At 36.9% G+C, this 15,745-nt stretch overlaps 2 protein-coding genes across 2 annotated transcripts in view; both read left to right on the top strand.

Moving 5' to 3' along the window:
- The first annotated feature begins 4,055 nt into the window (after positions 1–4,055).
- Positions 4,056–6,251, top strand: LOC148725125 (MAM domain-containing protein 2-like). The gene is made up of 4 exons (XM_088731449.1): positions 4,056–4,247; positions 5,029–5,157; positions 5,604–5,854; positions 6,153–6,251. Exons 1-4 carry the CDS (start codon positions 4,145–4,147, stop codon positions 6,249–6,251), a joined length of 582 nt encoding a protein of 193 aa, XP_088587575.1. The 5' UTR covers positions 4,056–4,144.
- Positions 6,252–6,648: 397 nt separating this feature from the next.
- LOC111335718 (uncharacterized) overlaps positions 6,649–15,745 on the top strand; it is a 35,256-nt gene continuing 26,159 nt past the window's right edge. The window contains exons 1-14 of the mRNA XM_088730722.1: positions 6,649–7,041; positions 7,626–8,069; positions 8,315–8,719; positions 9,079–9,194; positions 9,325–9,613; positions 9,958–10,145; positions 10,607–10,779; positions 11,010–11,185; positions 11,475–11,549; positions 12,151–12,326; positions 13,160–13,235; positions 14,207–14,293; positions 14,461–14,702; positions 14,981–15,092. Of these exons, the coding sequence (XP_088586848.1) occupies positions 6,753–7,041; positions 7,626–8,069; positions 8,315–8,719; positions 9,079–9,194; positions 9,325–9,613; positions 9,958–10,145; positions 10,607–10,779; positions 11,010–11,185; positions 11,475–11,549; positions 12,151–12,326; positions 13,160–13,235; positions 14,207–14,293; positions 14,461–14,702; positions 14,981–15,092 (2,848 nt within the window). The 5' untranslated portion in view covers positions 6,649–6,752. The remainder of the gene's footprint in view (positions 7,042–7,625; positions 8,070–8,314; positions 8,720–9,078; positions 9,195–9,324; positions 9,614–9,957; positions 10,146–10,606; positions 10,780–11,009; positions 11,186–11,474; positions 11,550–12,150; positions 12,327–13,159; positions 13,236–14,206; positions 14,294–14,460; positions 14,703–14,980; positions 15,093–15,745) is intronic.

Below are 15,745 nucleotides of genomic sequence, written 5' to 3'. Positions count from 1 at the left end.
ATTGTATCTGTGGACAAGGTTTTATCGCCGGTTCAAACGCAGAAGAAGAGTTGCCAAGGTGCACCAGCGAAGAAAGAAGAATTTTTCCAAAATTTTAATCACATATCACAAACAAGTTCCCACCATAAAGTTGAGTAAGCCAATCAAAAGTCTATGATTTGTAAGAAAAACCCAGAGAAAATTTTACTGTGTGTACATTTTTGTAGACCTTGTCGGGACCAAATCAGAAATTTTCATTTGACTCTTAAAAGGGCCATCTCAGGGTTTGAAAGGGTCTAAATGGCACCTTTCAGACCCACCCGTGACGGGCCAATTTGGTCGGCTTCGGTTTCGATTCGGCTCTTTTCATTTTACGATGTACCTGAAAATTTTCCATACTGAACAGATGAATAAACACTCACTTAAGCAAGACTCGAGTCAGTTGGCGTTCTCAGTTAAGTCTCAAAGGATTTGCACCTCACTAATGAGGCCTTACTCTAATTTTGCGAAGACGAGAAAAGTAGGTTACCGCGCGCGGTGTCGGACATTTTCAGCTTGTTGTGTCTTCAAAATCTTGTTGTTTCAGCTTGGAGGTCATACTCTCCTCTCTCTGTTATTAATTACGACTAAATAACAGCAGTCTTTGCCATTCGAATGTCCATCAAACCAAAGGGAGCATTTTCTACCAAATGTTTGGACAGATGTTTGGTGTTACGCGTTTTTGCCCTTTCATCATAATGTGACAGCACCTGCAATTGACAAGTTGTGGAAAAACTTACAAATATGTAAATAGCGTTTAGAAAAGTTATTCTCATAGCTTAACTTTTTATGATGAACCGCACTCGGAATCAAGAATGCCCTTTTGTCGTCGGGCAGAAGTGGTCAGTTTTAACAATCGTGTAGACTTTCTTTATGAAAATTGCATCATGAGAGAAAAGTGAAATTGGCAAGCAAATGGGAAACATTTCCCCATAATAAAGCTTCACTAAACTATCTAAAATTAAAGAAGAGGTGACTCGATAATCAATAATGAAATAACTGGGAAGTCAAAAGATCGACGTGATCGGTTGCAGCTAAAAGCAACCAGTTTTTGTGTGCTTCGTTGCGTGTGACGATTGTGAGATATTGCTTTTTATTTCTTTTCAAGTCCAATATAGTCCCCACCCTCAAAGAGAGCTTGGCCTCTTGTTGTCGTTCTTTTCTTTTGTCACTTACACCTTTAATTTCTGCACGTCTTTCATCTAAGTCCAATATAAGCTCCTCGCCCTCAAGGAGAGCTTGGCCGCAGGCGATGCGATTGCATGGTTGTAGCACAAAGTGCAAAAGAAAGTGACCCTCGTAAATAGATAATCGAAGTACTTAGAAGGATAAAAATCAGCTGCAATTCAGTTTGGATAGTGATTAAGCCGAGTTTCCCGGTTTACAGATGAGCCAAGATCCAATGCTTTTTTTATTATTTTTCGTGTAATTCGTATTTATTTATTTCGTCCTTTCTTTTTTCTTACCTCCACATTAGTGTTTTCTGTTTGTTTGTTTTGTTTGTTTATTATTATTTTACAGAACATTACAAGCAAATTTACACAACCCGCAAATAGCATTAGCTAGTCTTGGCGGGTATTAGAAATAAATAAGTAAATACTACACATTGGAAGCTAAAGAAGTTTGATTACCACAATAAACCAAAGAGATTTTACAATAACCTAAAGAGATTTCATTACTACAATATTATTGGGGTTATAAGCCATGCATTAGTTTACTACATTATAAGCTAAAAAATACGTACAGTTGTCATACAAATTAAATACAATAAAATTACTAGTGAGTTGAAACAAGACATAATAATCAAATACAGGCAGAGCAGACTGGAAAGTAGAGAGGAGAGAACTGTGATATACGGATGTGAGCGAAGTACTACAGTTATAATTTTCGATAATCATTGGTATTGAATTTCAATATTAGTGAATGGGCGTCAACATAATAGTCCTCAATCCCAAGTATAGTCAAAAGCAACTTATGAATTTTCCTTTTAAATGTTCTTTTCCTGAGCTTACGCAAGTCAGGGTTTAGACAGTTCCATAACCTCGTACCAAACGCAGAGAAAGACTTAAATTCAGCGTTTTTCTTCGTCTGTTACACCTTTTTCTCACGTTTCTCATACCGCCGGTTTTTTTGCATTTCTTTTGTATTCAAAGCCAGTTTCTTTTATAAATAATGACGTTTTTCAGTCAGTTTACCTACAGTCGCGCTTGGCCCCGCCCTCTGTTTTAGAAGTCTTCAAGTTACTCGCTGTTGCAGTTATAAGTTATTAATTATAAACGTAAGTATTTTTTCAATGTAAGTATTTTTTCAATGTAAGTATTTTGTTTGCGAAAGTGTTGTCAATCGGTACCTCAAGCTGAACCGTAATGAGTACCATCCCCTGGTTTCCTTTTCAGACACTACGTGTGTGGTTGACACGTTTTTATGTGTGGGCTGTACTGCCTACTAAGTCCGTGAAAACTCTCGGCATTTATCCAGACGTGTGCGTGAGCACTTGGTTGGTGATAGGACCTCTCACATTTTCAGACCTTTACAAAATTCTCAACAATGTCACACTCTTAGTTCTAATAAATGTTTCAGCATCGTAGATCACGCTTCTACAACTTTCCAGTTTAAAATAAAAGAATCTATTCACATTCAATGGGAGCAACCTACACTTAATCATCAACTTTATCCTGTTAATTTGAAAACTTCCTTCTAGTTGCATACATTGTTTGCTTCTACTGTTGTTTTTTTCCCATGAGTAGTTTATTGTACACTTCAAATTCAACTTTGTACTTTGTATAAATTAGAACTGAAGATGACAAGAACTGTCGAAACGTGTTTTTAAAAAATGCCGTATATTTTCTTAAATTTGCGACCTTTTATTGTCATGCAATATATTTTATGAAGATATATTAACAAAACCGAAACGTTACATCCTCCTTTAAAGTTAATGGATTCGCGAAATTTTATCTTTCTTTTTATTCATGGAAATGTCTTAACTGTTCAAAGAAAACTGAGCATGTGGTCATTGTAATGCAAATTTTGCATTATAATAATCAGGAGGACAATTTGAATTTACTTTTGATTATGCATCATCAGCTTCATACAGCTTTTTTTAAAAGTAGGATGTACATATAAACAAAAATATAAAGCGATTTTGGCTTTACCACGCTCCTTCTAATGAAAGTTTACGTGTAAGGCATTAAGTGACACCGCGTTTGTTTAGAATATTCATTACTCACGGATGGAAATACACAGAGTGCGCCTTGGTTATCAGCGGTTTTAATTTTCCCGTTTACCTCAACGATGACGGGTAACCAGCCAAGCAAATTTTAAGTGCTTTTTCCATATGGTGCTTATACTCTTTTCACTTTATTTACACGGTATCAATCGCCTATTTATCTCAGAAACCAAAGATTTCACATGGCAACGGATACAGATATTTTCATATTAGTATTCGACCAACAGGATTTTATATTACATTAAGCATAACGTTAATGTTATTGTTATGTCATACATATCAAGTGTAAAGTTTGGTGCCTTGACTCAAATTTACTTAGATCGTATTGCCATCCATGGCAAAAGGAATCAGGTTTTAGGTTTTATTTTACCTCTTCCGTTTTATTTTTATTGTTATTTATTATTATTTTTATTATTATTCTTTAATTTTCCTAAACATGATTGGGAACTGTCATGCTGGGCTAAGAGCAAATAAATGAAAATTAAAATTTCGTCAAATTAAAACTTCTCAGATTATTGATATAAGTGCAATTGATATTTCTTTCCAGAAATACAAAATGGTGTAAGAGACAAAAACTTTCTCTACCTTAACTTTTTGGGTGTTTTGTTTTCGAGTCTGTTATTCTTTCATTCGTTGTTCAGCGGCAAGTTCCACTAAATACGTAAATTGGTTATAAGTGCTTGTAGCTATTCGGAAGTCTTAAAGTGATAATGGTAATTTTGCTTTTATAGATTGGTTAGAAAAAATGATTACATCCGTTATTTTCAGTTGCAAATATCAAACCAATTTATTTGCTAATAAGATTTTATCTTGAAGATGTTGATCATGCGCTGGTGAAAAGTCCTTTCAGTGAAGATCAAGGAAAGTAAGAGGATCACCAAACAGCCTATAGTTGGCGAAATGCCATTTTACAACTATTATTGGAGAATCACTTATGCCGCTCTGTTCTTGCTAACTCTGAGGCCTCTCTTGGCGACTAACAAAACAAGAGTGCTCTCGCCAGGTGAGATTATAAATCCGATAGGCAATAGTACATTTCAGTATCTAGGGGCAGACAGGTTATGGGAGACATTTAATTAGAAGTGGCTTCCACGTAGTTTTCTTGAAAGAAAAATAAAGGATCAAAATAGAAAGCTGATAAAGAAGTCATCAGTCATGGTGTACATTAAGTTCGCAGGCACATTCCAACCACTATGTCGCACAAGAAAACGCTCTCTAGCTGTTTGGCAAACAGTTGGTCACGAAACAACAGTCGGAGTTATAACTATACACACGTTTTGCTTTCAGGAGCTATATATTTTGATCATTTATTCAACGCAATTGCCAAAATCGTACCATTTACGTTACATCTGCCAATCTTTGTCAGTTTTAATCAAATCAGAAGCCTGAATTAAGACACTGTTTATTACAATAGGCCTATGTGGTCATAGATGGTTAAATTTAGAACTAGATTTCAGACTTATTCACTCATGACACCTCAGAGAGATTTTTCCCTTGCTTATTACGTGCTGTTTAAATGCAGAGTACTGCCTGAAACGCATTGAACAGAGCATTAATGTCAGTCTCCAACCTGTTATTATCCAAAGGTTAAAAGTAGGATTGAATTTTGAATTCCTCCTCTCTTGATAGTCGCTATCAGCATTATAGATCACAAGAGACCTGCCCACGTAAGAATGTTTACCTCAATAATTTGCATATTGCCATGGAAATGTTAAAGTGAGGCAATATAAACTGCGGTTTATAATCTCTTGATTTAAAAGATTAATTTTGTTTCTGCAATTCAGATTGCGATTTCGATAACTCTACTTTATGTGATTGGGAAAATGACAAAACAGGGATGGCACAGATTAATTGGATTGTACAGTCAGGAAGCACGCCAAGTCAATCGACTGGACCTCAGTCTGACGCATCAGGTAACTGCTGAAAATAGCACAACTTAAGAGAGAATTCAACTTTAATAAATGCAAGACATATATCATCTTAGACTTGCCGAACTCAGCTATGGAGTTATACATTCATTGCTATGTAGCCTTATCCTTTAATAAGTAAGTACCATAGGTCACGTTTGAGATTTGCAGGGTCTACGATATCTCATTATCTAAGATTAGTGTAACTGTTCCGATGATTATAAAGACGTGTACGCTCTGATGGGTCGAGGATTACGTCAAACCTCGCTAAATCACCTCGCACGAGGTGATTATAGCAGGAGCGCTAAGTTTCAAAATGGCTGCATTCGTCTCGGGGAATTATGAAAAAATATTCTCTTTCGCTTTCGGCGAATAATTGTTAATTATTGTAATAGATCTTGTATGTGATCAGCTCGTAAAGGCAATATCATTTGATGTCAATTTCTTCATAGCCAATGGAATGTATGCCTACATGGAGGCCAGTGGTCGTAATCATGGTGACAAGGCTAGACTTGTAAGCCCCAAAATGCAAGGTCCAAAGTGTTTATCAGTTATGTACCACATGTACGGCAGTTCGATGGGGAGCCTCATTATTTACCTGAGGACAAATGACAATGAGACGGTGCAATGGATTAAATCAGGAAATCGCCCAAACCAATGGCTGCAGGCCGCCATATTCGTTAATTCATCCGTTGAATATCAGGTGAATTGTTTGTCATTCTCTAAAGGTCGATTTCCAATTCCTCTGACTTCTTCACCTGAGCTGAGAACTCCAACCCGGCAAATCCCTTTTTGGTTCTTTTTTAAACGATAAATTGTGCTTGAGTCTTCCATTCATCTTTTAAACAATACATGGTAACAAGATATGCGTTACAGTTATTCTGATGGTAAAATGGCCATACCTTATTTATTGGATATACATGTACATGCATGAGTTAAAAATGTAACACGTGCCCGTGATTCATCGCTACAATCTGATTAAGATGCACTTTACGTTTCAGATTGTGGTTGAAGCTATCAGAGGATGGTATTTCTCAAGTGATATCGCTATCGATAATATCTCTTTTTCAAATGGAACATGTCAAAATTTAGGCAAGTGAAATTATTGAAAATTCTGATTATATCCTTTGAAGAAGACAAGGTAAGGTCTCTTGTTGTTGCTGGATGAACACTAGCGAACAAATAATCAACCCGTTATATTTTGATAAACGCTACTTTCTAGATAACTGATTAAATCTTGTTAATGTAATCCGAGATGTAAATCAAATTGAAGTAGAACTCCATGATCGCTTCATTGTTTTTGTCGGTTAAAAAGCTTTGTCTGAATTCTAAAATGCCACAATTTGATGGAGTGGGTGAATTGAATTAAATACACCTTTTCTAAGCCTACAAAGTTCGTTGGTTTTAAATTTGTACGTAAGTTACGTCTACCCTAAGGTAATTCATTGAAATTGCGCCGACGAGGTTATCATTTTTTCTTCTATTCGCTTGATTTAGTCACTCAAAGCTTGCATGCATACATCAAGACCGATCCTGCAAAGGCTGTGGCTTTCAAGCTTGACAGAATTCCTCTTCATAGTGACTGGATTCATCAGTTCACAATGGAAGCTCGACAGACCAGAAACACGTCTGCTGACATATTGTATTTTATTTACCCGGTGGATTCAGCTAATTGTAGAAAGAGTATATCTCGAAATATTTCATTGAATGATCTCAGCTGCTTTCCTTTTGACTTCCTTTACTCGTCAAACGCTTACCAAGAAGGTTACCGTAAAGTGCTGCTCATTAATCGAGGTCAGGATTCACCTCTCGGAGTTACCCTAGATGATTACCAACCTTGTTGCGATCAGTCGATTCAAGAATGGTTTTTCGCGAATATTTCATTACACGGTGAGTCGATTTGCAGGGATGATTGACTGGGAAATAAACGTTCGGTGGAAACGAGATTAAGTACTGAACTAAGTAAGTAAGTAAGTAAGTAAGTAAGTAAGTAAAGGGTTTATTAACAGTGTTTCCACAGAGTGGTTCTTCATCTGTCACTAACTAAATAACTAAATACATTATAGGATCAACTAAAACCTATTTAATATTTGCAATCATAAATTTAAAATAGCAAAACATTCCAGTCTATATATACTTAAAACTTAAAACTAATTTAAAATTACTAAAGGCGTGCCTTCGCCCGGTATTTTAAGTATTTAAATTAACGCGATGTAAAATATGAAAGTCATCACAGGTTTTCATTGTAGAACGATGCGAGTCCAACTTCAGAAAGAAGAAATGGATTCTCTATCCTGAGTATTGTAAAGCTTTGTTTGTTAGCTGTAAAGAGGTTTTATGTTAAAAAGTGCAATCTTGACCTTCCCAGAATGGCTAAAAAATCTTTTAAACCCAGAAAGCAATCGCATACCACGTAGGAGAGATCATTTCGAGGTTGCTGCGGTGATTAATTAGAGCTACTTTAAATTTTTCAGAACAAAGCACCTGTCTTCCTGGGTGGCGCATATTGAATTCCAATTCCTGTCTCCAAGTACACTTGACACAGCCGAAGACTTGGGATGACGCCAAATTAGACTGTTACAACAGAGGGGGGCACTTGGCGGTCTTAAAGGATACTGACATTGCTCGAAATATAGCTGAAGTCCTTGATGAATATCTGAATGAATGGGGATTTTATTACGTTGGTGCCCACGCTATTAGTAGTAGCCAATGGATAACAGTTAGAAATGAGATATTTTCTCTCGATAAATTCCAGTCATTGTGGGGTCCTTACGAGCCATCTGGAGACGGATGGTGTGGTAATATGATAAACGGGGAAAAATGGAATGATGCCTGGAAAGGAAAAGGCTGGCGAATTAATGATGTAGATTGCTTATCAAGCCAGGGATATATCTGTGAAAAGAAAACCTCCATCTCCGGTAAGTAAAAAGTTTTGTATCAAACTAAAGGAAAACGAATCAATAGTTGCTAATCAATAAACAAGACCAGCATAGAGTGTGCAGCTAACTCTTTTCAGCCTGAGCTAGAACATAACGCATTTCGCATGTTTCTTTGTAACTGAAAAGTGAAAGGAATAGTCAGATATCGTAAGATCGAAACAAAAGCCTCTTAAGGTAATTTTGTAAGAGGAAGTGGCAAGTGCATTTTTCTTTTATTTTGCTAGGAGCGTCTTGTGAAGATGGCTGGCTTGAAGTGGAGAAATCGTGCTTTAAAATATTCAGTGGCGATGTTTTCGTGAACTGGCAAATAGCCCGTCAAAATTGTAGAACACATGGAGGTGACTTAGCCATTGTGGATACCGAGATAAAGAGAAAAGCAATGAACACGCGCCTTGCCGAAACAGATCAACTTCTGCCAAATATTGATATACAAGTCTTTATAGGAATACAACGGCTCGGTTTGTGGCAGTGGCTTGAAAATGAGCAAATCTCAATAGATAGTTGGCACCGTGGATACCCTTTTGTTTCTCCGCTTCAAAAATGTGGAATTTTGGGAAGGCTTTCGCAGTGGAAACTTTTTCAAAGTCAGTGCAATTTCCGAGAAAGTTATCTGTGTGAAACAGAGGAGAGTATGTATATCAATACCATCATTTTACTGTATTCCCCAGTTGTCACCTAAGGCAAACAGTTGATTATACATTCCCTCGTGTTCCGGTCGCTTCTCTATTTTAACGCCTTAAGTGGCAAGGGCAAGAGTCGCCTTGAACAAATCTTAAGAAAAAAAAACCAAAACACAGTTTTGGTCCTTTTTGTTTTTGTCTTTACTTTTGTTTAGTTTATGTATTGTTTTTATTTTTTATTTGTTTTTGTTTTTGTGTTTTTATTTGTGTTTTATTCGTTCATACTCATTGATCGTTTTGTTTTAGGAACATAGGCTCACAAAATTCCTGTATCAAGGGTAACTTTCGCCATTTGTTGTTGAATTTAGGGAATTACATTGCTGGGCGACCAACAGACAAAGCGTTGCACACAGATTTCATTGGGACGTCTGCTCAAGTGGTTGACGGAAATATCGCTTCCTGCTTTACGATGAAACGACTAACAGTATGTAATTTTATTCATGTCAAGTAGTTGATTACTAGTTTGCTTTGCTATATTACACTGTAGGACTAGTGTTAGCTGGGTTCCTCACAGAATTAGGTAAAAACCAGACTTCAATGATGTTTTTCTTCAGTCCAACGACGAACCCCTTTGGTGGAGTGTTACTCTGGAAAGGAAGGCATTTGTTTACAAAATGTTGGTGTACAACAGGCCAGACTGCTGTTTAGAACAATTTTCTAACCTGCATGTTACATTACGAAATCATAAGGAATTTGCAATAGCAAACTGCGACGTTTACGATTGGAAGACGGAGCATAAGAGATTGATGATATGCGAACCGTCTATTATGGCTACGAGCTTAACCATATCGGCTCCTGATGTCGCCAGTTTAACCCTCTGTGAGGTTTTGCTCACAGCGACGGGTAAGGTGTTTTTTAACTATTGTGAAAGTAAAAAGTTTAGAAGTAAGAGAAGAAAAGTCTGAATATGCTATGCTGCAGTAATCTTCTGAGAAACCCACTTTAGACAGTATTCTGTATCCTTTATATCGCTACTATTTGTTGAGTACACTTACTAATATTCTAGCCATTATCAATGGAATTTTTCTTGGCCGTTTTCATCCATAAGAAATGGCTTTCAGATATAGTTTTTGAGCCTTTAACAAATTTGTCTAGAAAATGGGTGAGCAAAACTTATGCGTTCTTAGATTTTGATTATTAACAGAGATAGGAGTTTATTTTTACAGTTGTTGCCGCTTTTTGTACAGGATATGAGATAACTGCCCATGGAGTTCGTCAAGAACTTTGGTATCAGATATCTTCTGCAGCAGTAGAAAGCTTGCGGGATGATAGGAGGTTTCCGAAAAGTGCAGATGCTGTGAGGATTCTTCAAAATCTGGACGCTGGGAATAATTTCCACTATAATTACGGACAACGCCTTGCAACATACCTTCAGGTTTGTTTTGAAAATTTTTTCAAATTTATAATGGCACAATGAATAACATTGAATGAATTACCTTCGTTTTGAAAGCTACAAAAAAACTTGGGGTCTTAATTATAATGGGCTTCATCTTCGCATTTGTATGTATGTATGCATGTATTTGCGATCTTTAGACAGTCTGGCCAAGTTCAGCTCAAGGCTGGCTTAAATGGGGACCTTTGCAAATATTGACAAGGCCAGACTATTACAACGGGAGCTACGACAAGTGTGTCGGTTCTTTCATGTCTCCTGCTAACCATATTAAGAAAGATGTAGGAGACGGGGCCTACGGTTTATTGTGTTTCTCCGAGAAGACTAGAAAGTCTAACCATTTGTGGATGTCACAGCATTCTCCTTGACCTCCCTTAAGGCAGTCCGGCGCTCTACAACGTGAGCCAACCAAGAAGTATCTCGTGCATATGCTATTTTCTCAAAAGGTTCCGGAAAATGGAAATTATACATTTTACGTTGCTTGTGATGATGCGTGTCAGCTATGGCTTCACATGCCTCGAGTAAACAACTTGGTGAATGAAAACGATGAAGACTCGGGCAAGAAGCGTATTGCTGAACTAAAGACGGGCTATTGGACGGACTATCATCAGTGGGATAAGTAAGAACTTCTTTATTTTCATTAAGTATTTCACACACGATTGTGAGGGGATTATTACATTGTTGTTAAGCCAGGGATCTGATAAGTGTTTGTTTGTTTTGTTTGTTTGTTTGTCTGTTCGTTTTTGACACTTAGACTGAGGAATCGATGAGATTAGAGGAACCATCAGCATTCTCTACTATTGTATGACAAGCAGTTTATTTCTTGGGAATTGTTTTCACCATATTCAGGTACCCTTCATCGCAGACGTCTGAAGAAATTTGGTTGAGTAAATGCCATTTCTACTTCATTGAAACACTCATGAAACAAGGAGGTGGAAAGGACTGTTTGTCAGTGGGAATGAAGTTACCAAATGGCACTTACGAGCGTCCCATTCAAAAACCGCGCTTGTTTTGGGTTCGGCCAGGTAAATTGGATAAACCAATGATTACACCACTGGTTCTTTACAGTATTGATTTTCCTTTATCAGATATCAAAGTAATCTTAAGACAATTGCTTCTTATATGAAATGGTAGAACAATCAAAACTCCCTCTAATGAAGATTGTGCTCTACCGAAATTTTCAAGAAGTACCTTGCTTGCATTATAGCATCGAGAAGAAGCAGATGAGGCAAAGCAAGGAAAATATTTTTTATCCATTTATTTTCTGCTTGGTTTATTATTGCTGAGTATGAAGTGACCGGGTTTTTATTTTAGGAGTGACTCATGTAGACTTTAAGACGAATTCCCTTCCTAGAGTTGTCAGGACTGGTCAAGAGTTTTCTATCCAAGGTAAATAGATACGAGTACAATCCTCCCCTCCCCCTCCCCAATGAAAGATTGCAAATGGGTTTCGCCCAGATTTTCACTGTGGGTGTAGCTCAGTTGGCAGTAGCGCCCGACAAGTATCTGGGACTGAGGCACGTGCTCGAAACGCGTTGAAGCTTGGATTTTTCAGGTTTCCTTTTGAAATCGCTTAAATTTATTTCACATGCGAGGATCATCACCTGCAAAATAAATGAAATTTAATTCGTTCAAAACTGTGACGAGACATGGTGTCGAATATGAAGAGGTTTTAGCATTTACCTCCATTCTGGTAGAGATACACGAGAAATAATGAAAAAAAGGAAACAAACATGGCCATCTGTGTTATCTGACCATGGGAAGAAGTATCAAGTTTAGGTAAACTTCATAGCAGATTTTCTTCAATAGAGTGCCACAATTATACAGTCTGTTGAAACTAAAGCGAGGCAAAAATTGTATTGATGTCAGAAGAGGCCTATTTTGTAAATACCTTGTAATTAACCCAAATGGTATCATTGCTGTAGAATTTACTGATAAAGATACTTTGATAAATATTATAATGTCTATTTTGACTTCTACCTTTATACAGCTACTTACAAACACTGTTGTCGTGGATCACATTGCCCCACATGTCCGATTCAGCTTTACTTTAAATTTGCTGGAAAAACAAGTCTGATTCACAGCAGCTTGAAAGTCGATTGTCAAGAAAACTATTTCAATACTACAATCGAAACTGTGCTTCAAGAGGGAATATATACCTTAAATGTAAGTAAGGATCAAAAGGGGTAGATCTAACTTGTCATGCAGTTTTTTTAGATTTGGGCAACATGAGGGAGAATCGTAAAACTAACAGGATTCCTGCAATCTTATTGGCTAGAATTGTAGGTTGAAAGCCAAGCTGAATATTATCACATCGTTTGGCAGCACACTAACCTAGGAAAAAAAGCCAGAGTGCATGGCGAGCAATGAATTCCGAACTGAACAGGAGAATGGCTGCCTCACTGTACAAAAGAATAAAAGTTTATTCGTTTTGTGTTTTGACCTTAGAAAGTTTAGAGGCCATCAATTTATTTAATGGCCAATTTTACTGTGAACTTAAATTCAAATTCTTAATCGATTTTTCTTTTTAAATTCGTGTTTTGTATTTGTTTTCGGTGTCGTAGCTGAAGTCAGTCCCGTGTCTATGAGAAGTTTGATAAATCATAGACATCATTGTTTAACCGGATGCTACTTCATCAATCGTTAGAACAGATAAACTGATCTGTGAAAACATCAGCCTTTTGGAATTACTACTTCTCGCCGCCAGACAATTTTTAAAAAGAGTTTATTAAAAATAGTGCAGTTGGGGAGTTAGATTAGCAGTACAAATATTCTGGAAAGTAATTTCGCAATTGTGATAGATATTAGTTCACGTGAAATCTGACTATACATTTTATTCTAATATTCCCTCAAGCTGAAAGGTTTTCTCTGGCGCGTTGCGGAGTAAGTGAAGTGCCTTAATTTGCAGGAAACCAAAGCCATAAAATGCGTTTAGGAACCGTTTGAGTCTTTATTAAATACATTAAGTGTTACTTTTGATTTCACAATCTTTTCCTTAGATTTCGTATAAATTCGAAGCAGAAATATCTCATTCAACTGAAATAAATAGGCAAATCGGTGAGGTGCATATCAAAGGTAACACAAAACGTTTTGCTTGAATAAAAACAAATAACATTTCTTATCTTTTTCTTCTTGCCGTTCGTGCCCTCTCAGTTTGTTACCGGTTTATTTTTTATTTTTTCGTTTTCTTTCTTTTAATGCTTAATAGGGTGGGTCTTCTCATTTTTGCTGAGTTCTTTTTTGCTTCGTTATTTTTGTCCATCCATTTCTTCAGCGTTCTTTTTTTTTATGATTTGTGAGTCTCTTTAACCACGCTGATCATTTCTTGATTTATATATGTGAATGTGCCTTTCATTGCTGATGTCAATTTTAACATGGTTACTTTAGTAATGATATTACGTTAATTAAAACAGAAATAATGCTAATTATGACGATGATAATTTTGACACAGTAATGATAATAGTAATAATGATGTATATAAGAACGATCCTTCGCAGTAAAGCACTATTTGAGCAATAGTGGAAATCAGACCTGAAAAAAATTTCAGGCCTGTACGGGATTCGAACAGGTCTGATTTCCACTATTGCTCAAATAGTGCTTTACTGCGAAGGATCGTTCTTATATACGTCTCATAACCGCAGTTCACTCATATGTTTCATATGTTTGTTGTTGTTCGATTTATCATCTACGGGTTTATATCGAATTAACTTGATGGCCTGCTCCCAGTTGGCTTGTTTGCTCAATTGGTAGAGCGCTGCACTAGTATCGCAGAGGTCAGTGGTTCGAATCCCGTACAGGCCTGAAATTTTTTTCAGGTCTGATTTCCACTATTGCTCAAATAGTGCTTTACTGCGAAGGATCGTTCTTATATACGTCTCATAACCGCAGTTCACTCATATGTTTCATATGTTTGTTGTTGTTCGAGTAATAATGATGTTAATAAGAAAAATTATAATTTTTTTTATTTTCCTCTTCTGAAAAATCATCTTAATGAAGATATCACATCGTTCAAATAATATATTTAAATTGTTTCGTCCCACGAATAGCTTTAGAAATCGAAGGCTGCAAATTCACTTCCGACTTGTGTTCTTGGACAAATAACGATCAAGGATGGAAACCTGCAATTGAGTCAGGTACAAAAAGAGACATGAAGCTCGTAAAGCCACCTTTTGGTGGGAATTTTGTTCTTGTATTTATAGATATCAGGTTATTTTATTCCTGAACATGTGTTCTGCATCAAGTTCTTCTTCCAAGACACGTAGTAATTTTGATACATACTTACTTTTCTCAATATCTACAGGGATACTTGCTCACGTGAGTAACAGTCCTGCTCTTCTTGAGAGTCCTTTGATAATAACCGATTCCATAAGTCAGAGTCTTGGGATATGTTTGACATTCTCTTACCTTCTTCCGAATGATTTTGGATCTCTCAGTGTAATCGTAATGACAAAGGGAAATTCGACAATTTGGAGTGTCACTGGGTACCAGGGCAGTTCTTGGCTCAATGGAAAAGTACCATTAATAACAGACGAGAATTTTAAGGTATGGCATTTTTGAGCTCATCAAGTTGTTTATGCATATAAATCCACCAAACAAGTGAAAACTTCAGTGTTTTAGCGCCGTTTGCCGTAAAAAGGGATGTACTTGTAACTAAAGTATGAACGTTTGTCTCAAGATGTAATCACTTCCGATAGGGATAGCAACGTTTCGAGTACAGGGGGAAATGCATCTATCTGCAATTGAACAACAGTAACAATAAAAACAACAAGTTCTCGAGCTTCCTATCCAGTTCTTGAATAAGGCTATTTTTTTAACTCCAGGTAGCGATAGTTGGCGAAGGAAAACAATCATCAAGTTTGCACAGAACAGCTGTTGATAATATAACAATTTCTACTAAAACATGTGAGCGATCTCCTCCTCATAGTTCACCAGGTACAGAAAACTAGTTAATTGCTGATAAATATTCTAATTGTGCTTGTCAACTTCCAGTGTATGACCTGAAATTTTCACATCTTTTAAAGTGCTACTGCGACCAAAAATGTACCTTTTCTTTTCTCCTAAGAGGTTGAAAGTACTTACCCTAAGTAACGAATTTGCCAAATCTTAAGGCAAAACTCCATCGAGAAGAAATATTATTTTCCCTGTAGATTCGCGATTTAAACGGCCGCCATTCTTCGAACTACAGAACTCCGCGCGAAGAAGAAGAAACTGGGTCGAGAACGGAAGTGACGTCAACGACTCAACACACGTGGCTAATTTGGTATGCCGAGAGAGTTGTTTTTCTGGTTCCGCAGGAAAGAAGGAATAAAATTCGAAAGAATTGTTCTCCAGCTTTCTTTTGCGTATTTCTTGTAAAGGCATGCCTTCGCGACGTTGTCGAAGTGAGACGATGACGTCACAACTAAAACTGCTGTAGTTATTTTCGCGGGCTCTTCAGTGTGTTGCTCGAGCAATGGTGGAAGAATTTTTAATGTCTTCGCGGCGCTGTTTTTAAGGAATAACGTTGTCAAATTTGAGAAACTTATGCTTATTCTTATAGTTTAGGGTCTAAATGTGAAGTTAACACCAGAAAATTGGGAAAATAA

The sequence above is a fragment of the Stylophora pistillata genome, chromosome 8 (genome assembly GCF_964205215.1).
Source record: "Stylophora pistillata chromosome 8, jaStyPist1.2, whole genome shotgun sequence".
Classification (NCBI taxonomy): domain Eukaryota; kingdom Metazoa; phylum Cnidaria; class Anthozoa; order Scleractinia; family Pocilloporidae; genus Stylophora; species Stylophora pistillata.
The sequence above is the reverse complement of the archived record's forward strand: the minus strand, read 5'-3'. Positions and strand labels throughout refer to the sequence as shown.

Coding starts and splice junctions, on each gene's coding strand:
- LOC148725125 (XM_088731449.1), top strand. CDS start 4,145: ATGCCATTTTACAACTATTATTGGAGAATCACTTATGCCGCTCTGTTC. Junction 4,248..5,028: donor AACAAGAGTGCTCTCGCCAG/GTGAGATTATAA, acceptor TCTGCAATTCAG/ATTGCGATTTCGATAACTCT. Junction 5,855..6,152: donor ATTCATCCGTTGAATATCAG/GTGAATTGTTTG, acceptor TTTACGTTTCAG/ATTGTGGTTGAAGCTATCAG.